We start from the raw sequence: 19,931 nt of genomic DNA, 5'->3' as shown, positions 1-19,931 counted from the left end.
TCATCTTTCATTTCCCATCTCTCGATATTACTGTCCTCAGTCCCCAACAGCACTCATATGCTTCCCATCATCGTAACCCAATAGAAGATCCGGCGGGGACATTCATCACAAATACCGCAATCATGGACATAACGGCGTACCGTGCCTCTCAAATCTCGCTTCTCTAACCCGCGCCATTTCCCTTCACCACTGTATGAACACAATTTCTCGAAAATGAAGAAGGAACGGAGTAAAGTGAGGGCCATCAACGCCGCAAAGATGACCGTCACGATGCCGCTACAAGGGCACAAATTTGACCAGGTTCGTGCCAGCCTCTCCACATGCTGAATTCACCCCTTGCAGCGGGTTAAACATGGTCGACAGGCAATGATCGCTGCTCATGAGATGCAAGCACTCTCTTTAGACAACTTGGATCCAGTCTCTCCTTCGTCACTGGAACCCGATGTCAGCTCCGGAGCGACCACAACCATGGCAACGCCTGTCGGCAGCGATTCTGAAACAGCTTCCGACACCAGACCGCAAGACCTCCTGCTTGAACTCGTTTCCACTCCAGATCGCGGCCTGGCACTGTTCACCACCCGGAAGATCAAAGCCGGAACCCTAATCTTGGCCGAGCAGCCACTCATCAGCCTCGACAAGGACGAAGAGGACGACCCGGATGCCATTGAGCGTGAATTCTCCCGCTTGCCTCGCTCCGAGCAGAAAGCTTACCTCAAGCTGTTTGACGCACAAAAATCCCGCATGTCTCGCGTCGTCTCGATATACTACAGCAACTGCTACAACTGCGACGGCTTCAAGGCTGATGGACAAGGTGGATCAGCCATTGGCGGCTTCGCGAGCAGGATCAATCATAGCTGCGTGCCGAATGTGCAGTTCTGCTACAATGAAGGCACCAATCAGTTGGAGTTTCGCGCCATCAGGGACATTCCACGAGGAAAGGAGGTCTGTAGTAACTATGACAAAGCCGCTTTCGAGACCAAGGCCAAAAGGCAGCGGAAGCAACAGATCTACTACGGTTTCGTGTGCAAGTGCGAGGCTTGTGAGCCGAAGAATGAGTTCTGGGCGAAAAGTGACGAGAGGAGGAAAGGTATGTATGAGGCTGTCAAGGTCCTGCAGGGCTGTGACAAGAAGTTCGCAGAGGGCGATGGTCCCGAGGTTGAAGTTCGGCAAGATGCTGTTGTGAATGGAGCGCTGGGTGCACTGGCTAGACTGGAGGAGCTCCTGCTCAAGGAATGTCACGTCGGGATCCCTCTGGCGAACACATATCGAAGCATGGCGAAGTGGGCTGAGTGGAAGCGTGACATTAAGCATGCGGCGAAGTGGAAGAGGAAGGAACTCGAGGTTTGTATGATTGGCTTCGGACCATCGGCCAGAAGAGTCAAGGAGATTGAGGAGAAACTGGCTGAACTGGAAAAAGTCGGTGGCCGCGGGAGTTCTCACTATCCTGTATCACCATCCTCACCATCATAGAGCGAGAACAGCTCATCAGGAGCAATCCCTCATCATCAAGGCTGCGCTGAGCTTGTGTGACAAACTTGTGTTTTGCCGTGGCGCGAATACCGTACCTGTAGCTTTCAACCTGACAGCGGCTGATGGCATCCTTTCACTTCGGCAATTTGACTTCGAGTCACCCACAAACTCGATATCAAGATGCTGCTCGGCTCCGCTCCTCGCAAGGGCACAACATGTAATTTTGAAGCCAACTGCACTTACTCCCCCTCCTGCCTGTGATGGCCGACCTTGGCAAGGCTACATCTCAAAGGGGGTTCAGCCTCATTCAATCTTTTCCCACTCACCCAAACCATTCGCGTTCATCGACAACGACGCAGATATTATGCTAACTTTGACCTCAAAACCGTCTACGTTGGTACAGCCCACTGCTCAAGATGTCCAAAGACATCTCCTCATCCTGCCAGGCCCTCTTTTAGTCGACCAAAACAACGCAGTTAGTCCAAGGGGACGCCTTAGGCGCCCGGGGCGGCGTCCTAACCGCTGAGAGCACACTCATCACGGACCGCTGTGTGGGCCTGGTGCAGCCATTGCAGATTTTAAGCTCACATTTCGACCTTCGACTTCACCTTCTCTCTCTCATCCTGCAATTGACCAAAAGAGCGAGACAAAAATGGACGATAAGACGGACGTTGCGCCCATGAACGAGAAAGATATAATCTTGAGGCGATTGGCTTTCGAGCGTCTATACCCTGACTTCAGCTTTCCTCAGGTCGTCTCCTTCTCGTCCAAAAGCTTATAAACCGCCTCCTCCAACTCCGTCAACAACCTCAAACACTCCGGATCCATCGCCGCCAGGCCTGCTTCACGATCAATCCACGACGCCAGGTTTGGCAAACCGCCCCAATTGACGCTACCTCTTCTTCTCTTGCCCGGCACATTCTGTGAATTCACCGTACCGGCTAGAGACATGCCCACCGGCATCAGGTTCCGGTCAGGCACCGTCCATAACGGGCTCATACCGCCCGGGTTGGTCAAGAATGTCCGCAGCGCCGCCGCACTTCCCTGGCTCAACGTTTGCGGCCGAAATAGCTCGTCCAGAAGTGTGGGACATGAGTTGACCGGCAGACAATAGCGAATCGTTAGCACTCCATCCTATACCGTCACGTTGCGCCTTCAATCTGCACTTACCGTAGCGTAATCGGCCCTTTCACGTCTTCAAAGATAGGGATACCTGCAGGACCTGTCCCGAATGTACTGCCGGTCTCTCCCTTTGCAACGGCGTCGAAACTAACGTTCTCAGCGCTGCCCTCAGTACCATCATCTCCCTCAAACCCAACCAGGACTTTCAAGTCCCTCAATGTTGGCAGGACATCGCGGGCGTCGTCGTCGAGACCGATCAGTCCTTTCTCGACGACTTGCATAGCAGCAACCGCGGTGGCCAGCTTGCTTTGACTGGCGATCCATGTGAATGTGTCTGGCGTGAGGGGTTGAGATCTGTCCGCTGTTCGACTGCCTGATGATGAACAGTAGATAGTATGGCCTGCCCACGTGTCAATCGATCATCAGATCGCATCTTGAGCTTTGCTGATACAGAGTAAACTTACCTTTACTATCAACGGCTACAAACGTAGCGCCTTGTACGCTCCCCGTTGCTGGGTCGGTATATCTTGCGAGAATCGAGTCAAGTTCAGCCGTGGCCATTTTTCATCTCGAGATGTACCTGGAATTCAAGGTCGTCACACCACGTTACTTGAGGTTCATGTATGCTCGAGATCCGAGTGCACGCAATCCGCCCATAACTGCTGAAAGGACATCGAAGGTTGGACGCCTGATTTCGGCAGAGTTGTGGAGCAGACCCTTTGTATTGTGACGATTGTTCCCATGTCACACCAAAAAGCTCAGAAATGGAAAAATAATAATGCAAGCTTGTACAGCTAGTTGAGTCAGTCGTATAGTAGGCTGAAGAACATGCAAAATCACCACAGCACTCGGCTGAGACTTGTCTATTGGTTCGTTGAAACATCGAATGCAAGGACCCCTGAGATCCGATTCGGCTGAAGTAATCAAGCCCAGCTGTCTTGCCTGAACAGACCTCCGAGAAACCCAGCCCCAGCTTTCTTGCCCTTGCTTGCGGTCTTTTTGGCAATTCCTGCTCTCTGGCTCATCTTCTCTTCGTTGATAGTAGGTCGGTAGTTGACCGCATTTCGTCGACCACCGCCAGCCTTTCGAACAAACTCCCTTTCATCACTCGCTTTTCCGCGTTCAGGCTTGTTGATCACTACACCAGTTGCAGACACGTTCTCGTCCCTGCCAGCCATGCTACCCAAACTCGAATTGGTTGTTGCTCGCCGGAGGAGACTTGGAACCTTGCCGAAAGACACGCTGGCTGACGAGGCTGATGTATAAAATGCCATCTTCGTGCTGCTCGAAGAGCCTGATGACGAGGACGACTGACGAAGCATACTCAATCGATTGACCACGTTCGGTCTCTCTTTGGTACGGCGCTCCGAATATGGAGCACGTGTCTCGCTGTAAGGTAGTCCTGGCCTCTTGAAAGCGCTTTCGTCTTTGGCGCAGCCGTCGTCATCTACAATAAAGTCCCCCAGGTCATCGCCATCATCAGCGTTCTCGTCAGCTTCAGCAGCTTGGAAGTGCCGGTCCAGATTGACGTACGCCTCTGGCTCGTCCTCGGAATCAGAAAGTCCAAGGTCGATGGTGGCCGCTTGCGAGTCGTGGTCTTCAATCAGGAACGACACGGATTCCCGGATCTCCGCAAGGGTAGTGGGTTTGCGGTTGAAGTGTGCAGGTGTGCGGCCGATGGGCCGCTTGATTTGGTTGAGTTGAGATTCTCCAGCAGTCCCAAGTGGCTGGGTATGCTTGACGCTATCATCTCCTGTTACCGCGAAGGAGGTATCACGGTCTTCGGGGTGCTGCGCCGGCTGGCTCTCCTGTTCTTGTGATTCTTCTTCCGGCTGCGTCTCTTCCTGGTCGAAATCGTCCTCCTCGCTAACTTCTCGATCTTCGATACTACGCAAGAAAGCTTCTTTCTTCTTGTCTTCGGCAATCTTGCCCACGGCTTCGTCTTTGAGCAATTCTCGGCGCATCTTAGCGAATTCTCGTCGTTTCGCCTCGCGTCGTCTGTTGGCAGCATCCTCCTCGTCTGACAAGTCGAGGTCATCATTACCACGCTTTCGTCGGAAAGCGCCTGTAGTGATATCTTTCATCAATTTGGAAACTGCTGCTTCATCCTGCTCACGGTCGCGGTCTGCAAATAGTTTCGCCAATTTAGCTTCGTCGCCAACTCCCACCTGGGTGTCTTCATCGATCATCGCACGGTCCTCTTCGTTCTCCTCGTCATTCCCTTCTTCGTCGCTTGCTCCACCAAGCCCAGCATACTCATCCTCGGATTCTTCTGCTGCCTCGTCTATGATGTCACGGGCATGCGACTTGCTTTTGTCGAAAGCTTCACGCTCTTTCTTCTTTGCAGCACGACGCATAATGTCGAAGGCAGATGTGTCTGGTTCTGCCCCCTCATCTTCACTATCTGCATGCGCGCGACCACGTCCAAGCCGGGAAGTCCTCTGCAAAAGGGGGCTGTCCTGGAGAGCATTTGGGAGCATCACAGTTTCAACGCTTGAATGGGGCCCAAGCTGCTGAGGAGTTTCGGTTGCGAAACGATTGCCTGCAAAAGGGCTCAACAAGAAGCCACCATCCTGGGTTGGTTCGAATTGTGGCTGGGAAGGGGTAAATTGATGGCCGCCCATGCCCAACGCATTCGCAGGTGACTGGGGCACCGTTTGGACCTCCGAGAAGGAAAGGTCGACATTGAGAGGCTGGGTCTGAGATGCTGGCTGGCTATCTGTAATGATGTCGATTGACTCAACGCGCTGTAGTCGGGGTACCATTGCAATGTTCGGTGATGGCAGATCCATGGTCATGATAAGACTGTCTTGTTCCTGATTGATGTCCACGTCCCGGTTCTGAGTATCCGCCATCGTGGCAGCGAAAGCTTGAGTTAATCCCATCGGAAGATCATCTGACATTTGCAGCCCAGGTATTTGCTTTCTCGCAGAACGCAAAACAGACTGAGGTGTCTTAGCGGGAGCCGGGAGTTGAGGTGAGCAGGATTCGTCATTCAACGGCGCTTCATCATCTTCGTCGTCATCATCACTCAGCACTCGAACCGCTCGCTTCTTTCTTGCAACAGAGGGCTCGACGAGCTCGGTGTCAGAGCCATCTTCGGAGCATGAAACAGCGTCCTCTGCATCACTCTCCGCATCCTCCGTTTCGTCTTCGCCAGCTTCGTTGTCGAGCAAATTCTCGTCGTCCTTGTAGCCGCCATGTTCATGATCGTCTTCCTCCTCGTCATCTTCCCCATTTTCACCTGACTCTTCACTAGTTCCTGCGCCATCGTGATCCTCAAAATCTTCATCTTCATCACTATCGTCATCGTCTAAGGCATCCTTGATATAGTTGCCCTCTTTCTTGGCAAGAGCTTTCTCGCGCTTTTGGATTTCAGCAGCTTCTTGTCGGGCTTTCTCGACCAGGTCTTCCAGATCTTGCTGCTCACGTTCTCGCTCCTCTGATGTCTGAATGAATACGCCCTTCGCTTTGAGGTCCTCAATCTTTTGTTGTCTTTCTTGCCGTGCTTGAAGACGAGCTGCTTTCCTCAAAGAGGCCTGCATTTCTGCAGCATTCATGGCGTGCTTTCGCTCGTCGCCGCCGTTTAAGTGTGCCAGTGACCGCAAGGCAAGATGGGAAGGCGCTTCTTTTGCTTTTCGTCTCGGAAGTTGCTCGAATGCGGCATATTTGCGACTATCACCCTTAGACGTGATGACTTCGAGATCAGAGTCGGAATCTTCGGCTTCGTCCTTGATTGCAGGCGCCAAAGGCCGCTTCGACTTATGTGGTTTTATAGTCGGTTTGATGCTCGGCTCTGACGGCTCCTGCAAATTTGGATAGCTCATATGGGCGATGGTGGGCAGCGCAAGTTGTGGCATGGGCTCTTCCGATGGAGCTCTTCCTTTGCCTTTGTCGCGGTTCGAGACAGTTGCACGCCAGCTGGGGAGGTCGTAGCCCACTTGCTGGTTTTCCACGGCGACCGGTGCCGTACCAGCGTGTGTAAGCTGCTTTCCGGGATCACTGACACGGGTCTCGTCGTGTAGAGGACTTGTTGGTGGTGTGTCGTGACCAGCGAATCCTTCATTGTCTGAAGCAGCACTTGAGCTGTCGGGGGTAGGGCTTTTGTCCTCACGGTTGGCTGCAAGTCTTGCGGCGGATGTGGCCATGGGAAAGTTGAAGCGAGCTAGCAAACTGTCCTTGGTGATCTTCTTCTTGGTACGAGCTTGATGGGCCAGCTGCATATTCCGGGTCATACGTTGAGTCTCCCGACTCATTTCTTCTATAGCTTTCTTGCTAGCTTTTCGCGTAGGTCGCCCCTGCGTTGAGAGCTTCTTGGCCCCATCAGCACCAGAAACGTCACTATCTTCCTCAGTATCATCTGCAGGACTCGATCCTCTCGGTTGCCGACTCTTTTTCCCAAGGGACTCGAGATTTTCATGACGCGACTTGCGCTTTGCCTCTTCTTCGGCCTCCCTCTCAAGTCGTTGGGTGCGGTGTTTTGCAACTAGAGCTAAAAACTTTGATTTGCCGGCATTAAGTTGGTCTTCTCCATCATCAGAACCAGAACGTTCTGGGATGAAATGAGGCCGGGCAGAGGGAGGGGACGGTAACGAGGAAGCAGAAGAGGGAGAAGCCGATCTCGAGGCACGGGCGGTAGCTGCTTCTTCGACAGGACTGCTTTTGCGCTTCGTGAGAAGCCTCCTTCTCATCCCAGGTTGTAGTATGCCTTCATCGTCCAACACGTCGGCCGAACTTGGGCGTGAACGTTCTGGCACGGGGATGTCGTTTCTCTTTGAAGAAGTGGATGTTGTGCTTAAGCCTTGTAGTCGGGCGGCAATCTTTGATTGTGGTGCCATGGGTAAATCGTCCTCTTCCTCTGAATCATCGTCCTCTTGCGCGCCAGTTTGACTGCCTGCAGCATTGCGGCTACCACTGAAACGAACATTTGTAGATATGCGACTGCCGTGTGGAGTGGGTGAAGGCTCATCCGCATCAGAATCGTCGAATTGGGCGAGCAAAGCCTGTACTTTTCGGGAAGGCGTCAAGACGTTCGAGCAAGGACTGACGGGCGAGCCGATGGAAAATGGCGATCCTGGTGGTGAAGACATTCTGGACGTCCTTCGCAGAAGCTACTAAGTGATTCCAGCATCTAGCATAGTATGAAGGAAAGATACCAACCGGGTTGTGACTGGACAGAACGCACACATTTGGAATTATGGCGATGTGCATCTAAATGAGACGCGTCGCGAGGACCGCGTCTGGGGGGCACGTCATCAAGCACGCGGCACTTACGCGATGGGGCGAGCTTGATTGCATGAGCACCGTCAGCACTACTAGTATTCACATCCTGGTTCCTCGATCTGAACACCTATCGAGCCATGGCTTAAAGCTGCACAATATGTCTGAGCTTGAATACCTACGAACACAATGGAAGACGCTCCACACTCAAACTCTCCCCAATCTTGCAAAAGCCCGCGATGCCGCTCAAACAAAGTGGCCTGTGACACTTGACCATTGCTTCGCTCGCATCATCCTTGACAATACGATAGGAAATGGATTGAAGCAGTGGGACAAAGTCATTCAGAAGCCAGCTACCAAAAACATGAGTCAAGAGCAACTCCGCAACGCCATCGCATTGGGCGAGGACATCAAAGCTGGAAAGGCTGATTTGCGCCACCTCGACGCGGTGAGCTTACGCTGTAGAAACAAAGACCAAGGAAAGTATGGCTACCATACTGCCACGCCATCCGATACCCTTGAAGGCGACGCAAGGTCGAAGAGAAAACGATCTTCAGACACTTCGAACGAACCACAGGTAGACTCCAAGAAGAAAATAAAAGTAGCCAACCGCCAATCTACCCTGCAGTTCGAACCAGAAATCAAATCGCCTGAGAAGACTCCGGGTATTGAGAATGTCTGGCAAACTCGTACCAACATCGAAGATATCAAGAATACCCTGAACCGCATCGTATCGGATCCAACACTCACTCCTTATCGGAAGAAACTGTACACGACGCTGTTATCTGTTCCAAAGGGTCGCTATACTACCTATGCAGCGATGTCTGACTACTTGAACTCATCTGCCCGTGCTGTCGGCAACGGCATGCGCAACAATCCCTTTGCCCCAGACGTGCCTTGTCACCGTGTCCTGGCGGCCAACAGAACCATCGGTGGATTCAACGGTGACTGGGGTAAGGATGGCAAATATGCTAACAAGAAGACTGAGCTGCTCCGTAGCGAGGGAGTCATGTTCGACCCAAGTGGAAAAGTTGTGGGTGAACCATTCCGCAAATTTCATGCTTTCGACGATATCCAGTGACTTCAGCACAGTGTCCTACAACAAGCATGGTCCATACATTGTCATGAAAGACATCAGGTTGGCATGCACTTACAAGTCATTGCACGGCCTCCAACGCGCCCAACGTTCCAGTACCACGGTTCAAAACGCAACTAGGTTTTAGGTGACTCTGACTCCTGAGGACATTTGCATTCCCTTTTATATATATAAAGAAGGCGCGACCTTCGACCGCATCCTTTTCTCTCCTTCCCACCAGACACAGCACTATCTCTTCCTCTTCCTTATGAGTCCGCGGACTGCGTAAGGTACACATCAGATCAGCGAAAAGAGGTCACAAAAATGTCGGCCGGCAGCACAATTTATAACTCTGTCTCTCAGGCTGACAACGATGACCGACCTATTCACAAGCCTGCACAGCCTGTGGACAATGCCTCAGAGGTCGCATGGCTTCCCAATGAAGTCCTCAGCTGCATTATGCGCCATGCAATCGGACCTGTAACTCGCCTCTCTTGTCCAGAGCTGTTCGATAGGGTTCAGACTCCGTGTTTGCAGAACACTGTACTGGATTTGAAGTTGACCTGCCGTCGATTCCACGATATTGTCAATGTTCTATTGATCATACCGAATACTATCGATGTGCAGCTGTTAGGACCCGTGCCAGCGGGCGACCGGAAAAGAATTACGGAGGCGTCCAACCATTATCAGGACAAATTATGGACGCGCCTGCTGCCTGCCATCAGAACCAACTGGGCGTACAATGTCGTTATCCATATCGTACCGGAACTGCAAAGTCAAAGGGCTACGGTAAATTGGGAGCAGCGTAACTATCCTGGCGTACTCCACGGACGCAAAGACGACCTCACAGCCCGAAAAGCCATGGTATCTCATCAAGCAGCAGCGCTTGTTCTCGCTTCAATAATGTACAAGATCATGGTGCGATACTCGCAGCTCCGTGTCAGCCTTGTGTTTTACGAGGTCGATGGAAGCCGTCCAGTTCATGCGTCGGTGGAAGACGAAGCGCCGCCAAAGCCAGAAGTGTTGCCATTCTGGGACTACAAGTCGGTCTGTTGCATCATCTATCACTGGCGATGGCTGTACAATTTCCGCAGGCCAGGAGACAACAATGTGCGAAATGTTTTCAGATTACCGACTCTTGCTGTGGCCATAGACCACACATCGAGGCGGCCCGGGGACATCTGGACTCCGCGACAGGATGTCATCGGCAGTGTAATCACGCAACTGGGACTGTCCCAATACCTCTTCGACTTTTGCTCGAGCATGGTGCACCAGGCTTGGACGGCGCGGCAGCCATTGTGGTCTGATACAACAGTGCGGCCAGCTATTCGACATTATATCCCTGGTTTTCGAGGACGAAGTATCTTGTGCTCTGAAGACCGTCGGTTCGCGCTTTGGCTTACCACTACAAGTCTGCAAACCAACCCAATGCGCTGTTTTGCTGTACAAAGGGCCGAGCGGTCGGCGTCGCTTCCCCTGACCAGACAGGTGGCCGTCGAGCTCAATGTGCCCAATGGCAGGTCTGCATTGATCGATTCTTGGTCTTGACACCACGCAATTCTGTGGCGGCATGGCTCGCACAACGACAACTGTGGCTTATTGTTGTAGGACAGAACGTACAAATGCTTGACAATGGGTTCAAAGGCCTGGCCAGACATCGGCTACAGATGAGGCAATACACCACTGGCTGCGTCTACATGCGCAACGGACAAGAACAGGGAGGCGTCGAGAAAGGCGGGCAGGAGCCTCGAAAGTCAGGAAGCGAGCAAAGCAGCAATGTATATGAGAACCTGCTACGAGCATGTCGGCTACTAGGGTTACTTGCAAACCATGGTTTTGGCAAATACCAGTCCAGATTGGGCGATCTAGGTACATCCTCTGCCATAAAACAACCTCCAGTGGAAGACAGATTTCCGATTCTCCAGCGGACTGCCCGTGACTCTTGCTGTGCTCGGCTTGCTGTTCGTTGGCTCGACTGTACTCGACGAAATTCATCTTACTCGAGCAGACTTCCCCGAAGTGAGGTCTCTTGAGATTGAAGTCGAGGAGACGGGATTAGACCTCTGCCGCTGCTCGATAGACTTTGACCCGTGAGACTGCTCCTCTACCAGCCGCTCTTCGTGGATTCGACCAATATCGTTTGGCTGGTCGTACTTCGCAAAAGCATGCCCACAAATCCTGTTTTCACAACGGGGCAGCAGCAGCCACGGCACCGGTCCCTCTGAACGCGGCTTTGTTCGTCACGACAATCTCAACCGGGTATTGCCACTCCATATATCTCTTCCATCCTGCCACACGTCAGCATTCAAAACGCCTACTTCCCAGGCCTCTAACATACCCCAGTATGCAAACTTCCTGCCAAAGTATTTCCCAGCGTAAGGCACAATGACCATCGTCAACAACATCTCCAGCTGTTGCAGACTTTCCTTCCACTCTCTTTCAGCATCTGATTCAAAATCTTCCTCGCTCACAGTGACATCGTCCGAATCAGGCTCTGAGGGGAGGTCTTCAATGTCGCTCTCATCGATGTTTGCCGTAGGATCGACGAATGAAGCTGCAATGTCGTCGGACATGGTGTGGAGGATGATGGAGGCACAGCTAGCGGCAGGTCGCCAGAGATACCTCTGTAACACAGTAGTTCAAGCCATACGACAAGCCAGTGTGGACTATGACAGTAATGGTGAGAAGGCTGCGTCTGACTTTACACTGATGTTCCGTCTACGAATCGCAATCGGCAAGACTACTTAGAAAGTCGATATTCACGAATGGCGGAATGGCGGCAGTAAGACAGAATAATGCCGCTCTCTGATGCCTGCAGTAGCACGGAATGTGCCAGTATATATCTGGTCAGACAGCTGCAATATGACGAGCGCGTCCCAGTGACGCCCACGTGACATCACGGAATACTGACTCACGCTCTGCCTCGAATTTCTAAATTCAAATAATGAGTTTCCAACTTTCCAGAACATCCCTTCCGTAACTTCAACCTCGACCACCTTACAACGAAGAGATACACAATCGCAGCGCACCTTCTGATCTACCCATTCAAGACATATTTAACATGGCGGAAGTGGTAAGCACCCAGAACGTCACACACTCTCCACACCTACACGCAGCATCACTCGACTCGCAACTGAAACCTCCTGCACCTCGCCCCACTGCGCAGAAATCAACCCCCATTCACCTTGCCACCACTAAGATACCTACACCCGTGCAGACAAGTCATACTGACATTTCCCTCGTACAGCAAGAAGCACCTCAGGCACCTCACGAACGCAAGCCGCGCAAATCCGTAGCCTTCAGCGGCGACGACACAATCATGGACGAGAATGGCGAAATCTCAGAAGCGCCCACCAACACTGCCGAAGACAATCCCACAGCTGAAAAGCACTCTTCGCGTACGCCTCTCTTGCCATCCTCTTGTTCCCGATCTCACCCACTAACTCCATCTGCAGCGCCAGAGTCCTCAGACAAAGCCGTTGACGAAATGACCGACATGTTTGCGGGCCTGAACAAGAAGAAAAAGAAATCATCCTCCAAGCCAAAGATCGCCGACGGCGAGACTCCAGCTGACTCCGAAGCCGCCCCTGTTGACGACGCCTTCGATCCAACAGCTCTGAAGAAAAAGAAGAAGAAGTCCACCAAGAAAACAGAGGCCGCTGGTGATGACTTCGCCGCGAAGCTCGCTTCTGCGGGACTCGAGCCTGGCGCCGATGGTCCAGTAGAAACCAGCGCCGACCAACCGCAGGAACAAACAGGCGACATGTCCGCCGGCACCGGGATCTGGGCCCACGAGGCGACCACGCCCATCTCTTACGACTTATTGTTGAAGCGCTTCTTCCAACTTGTCAACGAGCACAACCCGGACATTCTGTCGTCGGGCTCCAGATCCTACAAAATCCCCCCGCCACAGTGTCTACGTGAAGGAAACAAAAAGACCATTTTTGCGAACATTGCGGAAATCTGCAAGCGCATGAACCGAAATGACGAGCACGTCACGCAGTTTCTTTTCGCAGAATTGGGTACGAGCGGCAGTGTGGACGGCAGCAAACGATTGGTCATCAAGGGAAGATTCCAGCAGAAACAGATCGAGAACGTGCTCAGGCGTTATATCGTCGAATATGTGACCTGCAAGACGTGCAGATCGCCAAATACGGAGCTGAGCAAGGGTGAAAATCGGTTGTACTTCGTCACATGCAACAGTTGCGGGTCGAGACGGTCGGTTACGGCCATCAAATCTGGATTTACGGCCCAAGTTGGCAAGCGTAAGAGGATGCAAGGTTAGATTAAGCGTGCATGGTTGGGAGATTGATTAGAAAGGGAAGAATGACATTGAGGACGAAACTTTGATGATCATGAATTGGTCTGCTAAGGCCCCTTGACAGAATGATGGGGAACCATGTTCCATAGTTTCAAGGCGAGCCTTGTGCCATGAAGATTCATTTATGGAATGAAAGAAAAGGCTTCAAGTATCCAAGATTAGATTCTCGTTTCAGACCATCATGCTCGCTGTTTGAGATGCTAATTAAAAATGGTCCCATAAATCATTCTCGAAATGTTTGACCGCTCATGTATGCCGAAAACGCTGAGGGGTTCCTTGTTTGCATATAAACCGTCCCTGGGCCTGAGAATTTGCAGACCAGACCCTCTCCGCTAGAAAGGCCAGATATGATACCACCACTTGCGACACGTTCAAGGACATATTTGCAATTCCAGGCCACGAGATGGCCGTTGTCTATAATGTATCGCTCGCCTTCGACGAGCTGTGATGAGATTTTAAATCAGTACACGTCCTTGAGCATGACTCGAGACTCGACAGAGAAATAGGAAGGCCAGTGAACTCACATCTTTTCTCAGGATTGCACCGAAAGAGGACATCCATAGCAAGCCTGTCCCGGATATTTTGTAGACGAACATTCCTTCACCAGAAAACATGGCTTTGCTGAAACCCTGGTTCTTGTACTCTTTGACAACACCCTGCGTACAAGCCAGGAACGCATCTCGCCCGACACTCCACGTCTCGTTCCCTTGCATCCGAAGCATCGTTAAATCCCCCAACGTGCTAGGAGCAAGGAGTAATTCACCAGGCCCGGTAAAAGTCGAGTGGGCCATCTCACCTCCGATCAGCAACTTCTTCATGCTGAACTTGATCGCTCCTTTCAGCGTTATGGAGGGCGACATGGCGATCATGGCGCCTGGCTTGACGGTAAGTGGGCAGCCCATGGCAAGTTGTATCGTGATAATGGAGTTTGAATCCCGATGTGAAATGCGGTAGGAGCCGCCATTGAATGTTCCCACATCGTCTGACGATGTAGCCTGTACGCCTACAAATTGCTCCCCTTCTGGCACGCCTGGCATGCGTGGTCCTGTCGGTGCCTTCATGACATTTGCCATCTCTTGTGTCAGCTTTTGCAACCGTGGAGACGTGACCGACTTGTCTGGGTGAGGAGAGGCTCCGGGTTCGGTCTGGGATGTTCCGTTGTAGGAAGGTTGCCGGTTGTGAATCGCAGAATGGTCAAAGGTCGTTCTGTGAGCCGGGGCAGAGGCAGGAACCGCGCCATAATTGAAGGGACGCTGCGCCGTGGGTTGTCGAAGAGGAGGAGGGGACGGTGTTTGTGATACATATGAGATGGGAGGGGGGGGAAAGGCGGGATTGGGAGGAGGGGATTGTCCTGACGGTGGTGGAGGGAAGTAGTTGACGTTGGCTGGAGGTGAAGTCGGTGGAGGAGGGAATGCTGGATATGATTAGCAGCGGAATCGATGGCTGTTATGGACTCGTACCTTGACTGTTGTCTGGAGGTGCTGCGGTGCCTGTTAGTTACTGTTCCACGGTCGCTCCGGGAAGTGAGCGTACGAGGATAGTATCCTCCATGCGGCTGCCCTGAGCCAGGTGGTGGTGGATACGACATGACACTTCAAGTCAACCAAGCAGACGGGGACCGAAGAACAGACGAACAGATGGACAGATGTTGAATTGCAATGCACAGGAATTGTAAGCAGGGCGAGAAGCAGATGCAAGCAGTAAACTTTGGGTCAAGACTGAGGGATAGAAGACAAAATAAGGTCGCTTTATTCGAAGCTGGGCATCTCGGCGTCAAGACGAAATAACATGAGAAAAGTATATTTAGAGAGCGACGACCAGCGAGGCGTTAGCCGCCGTTCAGGATCTCACGGAGGAGACTGGCTTCTATCATCTTGGAGTGTTGTAAGAGAGTGAGGATATGGTTGGTTGGAGGTCGTCAACTCGGGCGCCTATACGAAGTTTGAGCGGAGGGGTCGCGCCGCCCTAAGACCTAGAAGAAGGACTCGAGGGACTCTCTAGGAGTGAGGGACTCTGTACCACGCCCGCCATGTGGTTATTGGGGAAGTCCCTACCTGATGCTGTCGGTTGATTGCTCTTCTGTGTTGATAATCATGTTCGATTTTGCATTGCGGAGTAGCATGGGAACTGATGCTCCATCTAGCCATGTCCTTGAAGTCATTTTACAGCTGTGAGCCGGCTAGACAGAGGCATGGTTTTGATTGCTGCGAAACTGAAGAGGGCGGCATACAGCCCAGCGAAGAGTGTCTGTACAGTTGATCGAGATACATTGCTCTGGAACCCCTTCGGTTGTGGGCTGTGCAAAAGGCAACAAGGCAAGAGAGCAACAGGTTCTGTCAGGAGTCCGAGATTTGCTCCCTTGGCCTTCGTGGCCTTCATATCAAGGTTTGACTGACGGCTGGGAGAATCCTACACAGTGTCACACCTGTCTGAATTGTCACCGTGTAAAATCCGAAAGCCCAGGTCTTCTTGCCTGGCTCGAGCCTCACCAGCTTGCTTGCCCCGCCTGCGCGAGGCCGAAAACGATCAAGTCCAAGCAACTAATAATCGGCAATAGGCTGTGACTAGGCCTGAAAAGGCTCACTAACTCCCCGCAAAGGTTCTTGGAGGCTCAAAGCTCGAACGCCCCAGCGGATTCACTAGCCAGTGGCTAAGGTAGCCTACTGGTAGCCTACCCGTACCTACGAGTACTGTGAGAGAGCCATCGCGGACAAACACCATTATTATTATTTTCGCTCGCTCGGGTTCAGCCACCAAACCGAGCCATCATCTAGCTTCTGTCGTCACAAATCCGGACTCATAGACTGCGCTGCAAACCGACTTCTCGTTGCAACAGCACCATTGTCCTTCAATTTCTTATCGACTAGATAACTCCCCGCAAGGTTATTCTTCTCGTCAACAGCATTATCTCGTGCTAGGTCGCCTGCCGGTTCTGCGGTACTCGGTCTCTTTGCTACCAGTCTACTGGGACCACCGCTCCTGCTGGTTAGCCCCTATAGCCCTTTGTCTGCGTCGCATTCCTTTGCTGTACGCCAAGCTGCTTTTGATACGCCAGCTCACAAGGACATCCGGCGTGGGCAAGAGAATATACCGCACCCAGGCCAGGCGTTGTCTGAAGAGGAGGACTCGAAATTGTACATCAACAGGCCGTGATGATGAAGCGGCCGAAGATCGTGACTCAACACCGTATAAAATCTGCTCGTTGACCATTAGAGATCTCTCTCGGCACGCAGGAGTCTCTGACGACCTGTCAATATGGATCAACTGCACGAGCAACCTGCTCTCCGGAGGCTTGTGCCTCACTGGAACTTTGGCCTGATCGCTGCCTCCATTGCAGTGTCTCTGCTGGGCGCTTTTACCGCAACGCAGATGATGTGTCAAGCACGAACCTCTCGGTACTTTAGTGGTGTACTGGTATGGACATTACTCGGCAGCTTGACGTTCGGCTTCTGTTCGATATGGAGTCTCCATTTCATTGCCATGCTGGCTTGTGAACTCGATGTTCGAATAGGGTTGGATGTGCCTCTTACGATCGTCAGCGCGATCCTGGCGGTCTCCTTCACGTTTGCCGCGTTGGGGTTGGGTCTTCTGCGAGATCGCTATCTGACCAGCAAGAGGAGGAAGCACAAGGCCAGACGGGAGTTCCGGAGAGAGGTTGCGCAAGATTTTCCGTTATCAAATCACAATGGGGATGCGAGTACGGATGCCCTCCTTGATCCACAGTCATCGGACGATCAAGAGGACTCTCTTACATCCCAAGAAGCTACCGATCTTGAAGAACGAGGTCGCTCCGGAAGGCACCTTTTTCGAAGCGACAGCGGCCTGGGCCCTCTCGAAGAACACTTCGCCGGAGCAAACGGTGCAACCTTGGAGCCAGGAAGTCATCGTTCTTCAGCTCTGAGCCCGAGTCAGTCTTCCAAACCGCGAGGCCATTTTTACTATCAGGGGTCCGAAGCTGATACGGAGAGCCTGGCAAGAAGTTCAATGGAGGGCGATGTATCTCGTCGGTCATCAACGACGCAGGGTTCTGATAGCAGCAGGCTCAGCATCCCAGCCTTCATGAGCTTCAAGACGTCAAAACTCGGCTCCGACCCTGTCAGCGGGTTGACTGGCATTGCTGGCTTACTTTACCACGGTGCGAGCCCGCCGAAATTTGTCACAGGTTTCGTTTGGTCACTAGCAATTACAAGCATGCATTATGTTGGCGTTCTGGCAATGAAAATCCCGGACGGTCATTTCACATTGCAACCTTCCATTGTCGTGCTCTCCGCCCTGATCAGCTGGCTGGTGTGCACAACTGGATGTATTTTGATTCCACAAATCGAGGTCAACCTTACTCAGCAGCTGGTCTTCTCTATCGTCGCTGCTGCAGGAGTGGCAGCAATGCATTTTACAGGAATGTGGGCGACAACCTTCTGGTCACGAGGACCCCCAAGTCAGGACCGAGGATACCCTCCGGATTTACCCGTCGCTGTTACTAGCATCGCGATTCTGACTTGTATGCTTGCCAATGGCCTGCTGGCGCACTCTGCCACCATCGCACGGAACAAGCTGGCCGAGATCGTCCAGACGCGGAAGAAGCTATGGGCCGCCATAGCACAGAAGGAGAATGCAGAGGCGGCAGCAGCAGCAAGGAGCGAGTTCATTGCGTCAGCCTCTCATGAGATTCGTACGCCTCTCCATCAACTACAGGGCTACAGCGACCTGTTGTCGCGCATGGAACTCAATGGCGAGTCTCGTCTTCTACTCCTCGCCATCCAAGAAGCCACCAGATCCCTGTCGATGATTACGGCGAATGTGCTAGATTGGTCGCGGCTGGAGAAAGGCGAAGCCATCTGTCGGCCTACAAGCTTGGACTTACGCAAGGCGTGTGAGTCGATTCTCAATATATTACCCAGAAAGGATGACGAAGCGGCTCCGGAACTGATGATAGTGGTGGCACCAAATGTGCCCGAGACTGTGTTCCTGGACGAAACATATTTGCAACGCATCTTGATGAATTTACTGACGAACGCCTTAAAATTCACCCAATCCGGTTACGTGATTCTTCTTGTGGAATGCGTCGAGACTACCTTGGTAGTCAAGGTCAAGGATTCTGGCTACGGCATACCTGAATCCTTCATACCTCACCTATTTGAACCATTCAAACAAGCCCAGACAAGGGGAGCTGAAAGGGGAACAGGGCTTGGATTGGCCATCATCAGACAGCTTTTGGAGAAGATTTCAGGCACCATTTCTATTGAAAGTATATGCAGCAAGGTGGACGGAGGCGAGCTCGCCAAATCCGGCAGCACCTTTACCGTTACTATTCCAACAACCGGCCCGGTTGACCCGTTGGAATCTTCGATCCCTCTTGGAGAGAACCTTCAAATGGCTGTCTACCAGAAACCTGGAAGTCGTCTTAGCGAAGGACTAGAATTGGCGTGGTCAGTATATGGCTTCAATGTTGTCGTGGCAGATCCTGAGGATGTTATATCTGATTCCTGGAGTTACATTTGGGCCGACCTCGACTATCTGAAGGAAGATTCCTCACTACTGGGTCGTCTTCTGCAACCGAGAGATCAGTTTGTCATTATGCCGTATGACTCCCAGTTTCTGTTGGACAAAACAATTGGCGCCGCTCCTCCCTCACACGTCATTCCCATCCAACGGCCTCTCCTCTGGCATCGCATGGTGACCAGCATTGTTTCTGTGATCCAGTCTGGTAAATCTCCTGCTGCCGATCGTTCAGTCAGATTTGCTCCGATGGTGGACGTTGTCGAGAATGGGCCCAAAAATCCCATGAGGGAGAGAAAAGCATTGAGTGGTTCAACCGTGCTACTGGTGGAAGATAACAAAATCAACCAGAAGCTTGGTGTAAAGATGCTGCAGACGCTGGGCTACAATGTCATGACAGCGGATGATGGACAGGAGGCGGTGGAAAAGATTGTTGAACACGATTCACAGATCGATCTCATTTTGATGGATCAATCCATGCCACGCAAGGATGGTGTCACAGCTTTGAAAGAAATTCGAGAGATGGAGCGAGACGGAACTGTCTCTAGGTCACGACCATTGATTATGGTCACCGCGGTGGTTGGGCCCGATGCCGCTTCGCTCTGTATGTCGAGCGGTGCCGATGCTTTCCTTCCAAAGCCACTGTCCCTACAAAAGCTCGACCTTACGCTGAAGAAATTTTTGGGCTGAGGCGGACAGGACCGTCATTCCACCCTGCAAGATGGATAGGAAACGTTCTACAACGCCCTTACGACCCCGACATTAGCGAGGATCTGGTTGTCGTTTCGCGCCTCACCTCGCTCGACACCAATGTACCAATACCAGATATCTGGAGAAGACAGGGTGGCAACTGTGTTGAACCAAAGACTTGGCTTGTTAGAAGTCCTGGTCAGCTGGTCATGTTGCCGTAGACATAAACCCCAATAGGGGCCTCGGGGCCTATACAAGACATTGGGCCGAAGTTGCCATGTCGAATGAGACCACAGGATTACGCAATTGAATGCCCATTTTTCAACTGAATGCTCATGCATGGGACCATGTGATGATACGTCGAGTAGAGAATTCTGCGCGAAAAACTCTGTGAGTCGTTTCTGTTAGCAATGAATATGTCAGGCTCGACAACAACTGTACTTAGGGGAAATGAGGATGATAAGGACGGATGTATTGTCACTTAACGATCTAGCCCGAGACCTGCTTGTGCCACCATGGCGGTTAATCTTGCACTTA

The 19,931-nt window shown here is 52.1% G+C and overlaps 9 protein-coding genes across 10 annotated transcripts; 5 read left to right on the top strand and 4 right to left on the bottom strand.

The window, feature by feature from the left end:
* Nucleotides 1–15: 15 nt before the first annotated feature.
* On the top strand, nucleotides 16–1,527 carry PV05_01439 (uncharacterized protein). Its single transcript, XM_013466431.1, has 2 exons — nucleotides 16–300; nucleotides 364–1,527. The coding sequence occupies exons 1-2, from the start codon at nucleotides 214–216 to the stop codon at nucleotides 1,468–1,470; spliced, it is 1,194 nt and encodes a 397-aa protein (XP_013321885.1). The 5' UTR covers nucleotides 16–213; the 3' UTR covers nucleotides 1,471–1,527.
* Nucleotides 1,528–2,217: 690 nt separating this feature from the next.
* On the bottom strand, nucleotides 2,218–3,153 carry PV05_01438 (uncharacterized protein; the record flags this gene model as incomplete). The annotated part of the gene is made up of 3 exons (XM_013466430.1): nucleotides 2,218–2,509; nucleotides 2,641–2,992; nucleotides 3,057–3,153. The coding sequence occupies 3 exons, from the start codon at nucleotides 3,151–3,153 to the stop codon at nucleotides 2,218–2,220; spliced, it is 741 nt and encodes a 246-aa protein (XP_013321884.1).
* A 362-nt stretch (nucleotides 3,154–3,515) lies between these two features.
* PV05_01437 (uncharacterized protein) lies at nucleotides 3,516–7,682 on the bottom strand (the record flags this gene model as incomplete). Its single annotated transcript, XM_013466429.1, has 1 exon — nucleotides 3,516–7,682. The coding sequence occupies one exon, from the start codon at nucleotides 7,680–7,682 to the stop codon at nucleotides 3,516–3,518; it is 4,167 nt and encodes a 1,388-aa protein (XP_013321883.1).
* A 290-nt stretch (nucleotides 7,683–7,972) lies between these two features.
* On the top strand, nucleotides 7,973–8,893 carry PV05_01436 (uncharacterized protein; the record flags this gene model as incomplete). The annotated part of the gene is made up of 1 exon (XM_013466428.1): nucleotides 7,973–8,893. The coding sequence occupies one exon, from the start codon at nucleotides 7,973–7,975 to the stop codon at nucleotides 8,891–8,893; it is 921 nt and encodes a 306-aa protein (XP_013321882.1).
* Nucleotides 8,894–9,211: 318 nt separating this feature from the next.
* On the top strand, nucleotides 9,212–10,435 carry PV05_01435 (uncharacterized protein; the record flags this gene model as incomplete). Its single annotated transcript, XM_013466427.1, has 1 exon — nucleotides 9,212–10,435. The coding sequence occupies one exon, from the start codon at nucleotides 9,212–9,214 to the stop codon at nucleotides 10,433–10,435; it is 1,224 nt and encodes a 407-aa protein (XP_013321881.1).
* Nucleotides 10,436–10,641: 206 nt separating this feature from the next.
* PV05_01434 (uncharacterized protein) lies at nucleotides 10,642–11,592 on the bottom strand. Its single transcript, XM_013466426.1, has 2 exons — nucleotides 11,226–11,592; nucleotides 10,642–11,175 (listed from the first exon to the last, which is right to left on the bottom strand). The coding sequence occupies exons 1-2, from the start codon at nucleotides 11,458–11,460 to the stop codon at nucleotides 11,072–11,074; spliced, it is 339 nt and encodes a 112-aa protein (XP_013321880.1). The 5' UTR covers nucleotides 11,461–11,592; the 3' UTR covers nucleotides 10,642–11,071.
* A 255-nt stretch (nucleotides 11,593–11,847) lies between these two features.
* Nucleotides 11,848–13,425, top strand: PV05_01433. 2 transcript variants are annotated; one of them, XM_013466425.1, is made up of 3 exons: nucleotides 11,848–11,960; nucleotides 12,135–12,285; nucleotides 12,343–13,425. In XM_013466425.1, the coding sequence occupies exons 1-3, from the start codon at nucleotides 11,949–11,951 to the stop codon at nucleotides 13,170–13,172; spliced, it is 993 nt and encodes a 330-aa protein (XP_013321879.1). In that variant the 5' UTR covers nucleotides 11,848–11,948; the 3' UTR covers nucleotides 13,173–13,425. The 2 variants fall into 2 exon arrangements, with proteins under 2 accessions (XP_013321879.1, XP_013321878.1); XM_013466424.1 differs by lacking the exon at nucleotides 11,848–11,960 and having other exon boundaries at nucleotides 12,072–12,285.
* PV05_01432 (uncharacterized protein) lies at nucleotides 13,218–15,086 on the bottom strand. Its single transcript, XM_013466423.1, has 4 exons — nucleotides 14,742–15,086; nucleotides 14,669–14,689; nucleotides 13,733–14,622; nucleotides 13,218–13,650 (listed from the first exon to the last, which is right to left on the bottom strand). Exons 1-4 carry the CDS (start codon nucleotides 14,794–14,796, stop codon nucleotides 13,432–13,434), a joined length of 1,185 nt encoding a protein of 394 aa, XP_013321877.1. The 5' UTR covers nucleotides 14,797–15,086; the 3' UTR covers nucleotides 13,218–13,431.
* An 874-nt stretch (nucleotides 15,087–15,960) lies between these two features.
* Nucleotides 15,961–19,716, top strand: PV05_01431 (uncharacterized protein). The gene has a single exon (XM_013466422.1). It carries the CDS (start codon nucleotides 16,464–16,466, stop codon nucleotides 19,392–19,394), a length of 2,931 nt encoding a protein of 976 aa, XP_013321876.1. The 5' UTR covers nucleotides 15,961–16,463; the 3' UTR covers nucleotides 19,395–19,716.
* The last annotated feature ends 215 nt before the right edge of the window (nucleotides 19,717–19,931 follow it).

This window comes from Exophiala xenobiotica, assembly GCF_000835505.1.
Source record: "Exophiala xenobiotica strain CBS 118157 unplaced genomic scaffold supercont1.1, whole genome shotgun sequence".
Classification (NCBI taxonomy): Eukaryota; Fungi; Ascomycota; class Eurotiomycetes; order Chaetothyriales; family Herpotrichiellaceae; genus Exophiala; species Exophiala xenobiotica.
Note: the sequence above shows the minus strand (reverse complement) of the source record. Positions and strands in the feature narration are given on the sequence as shown.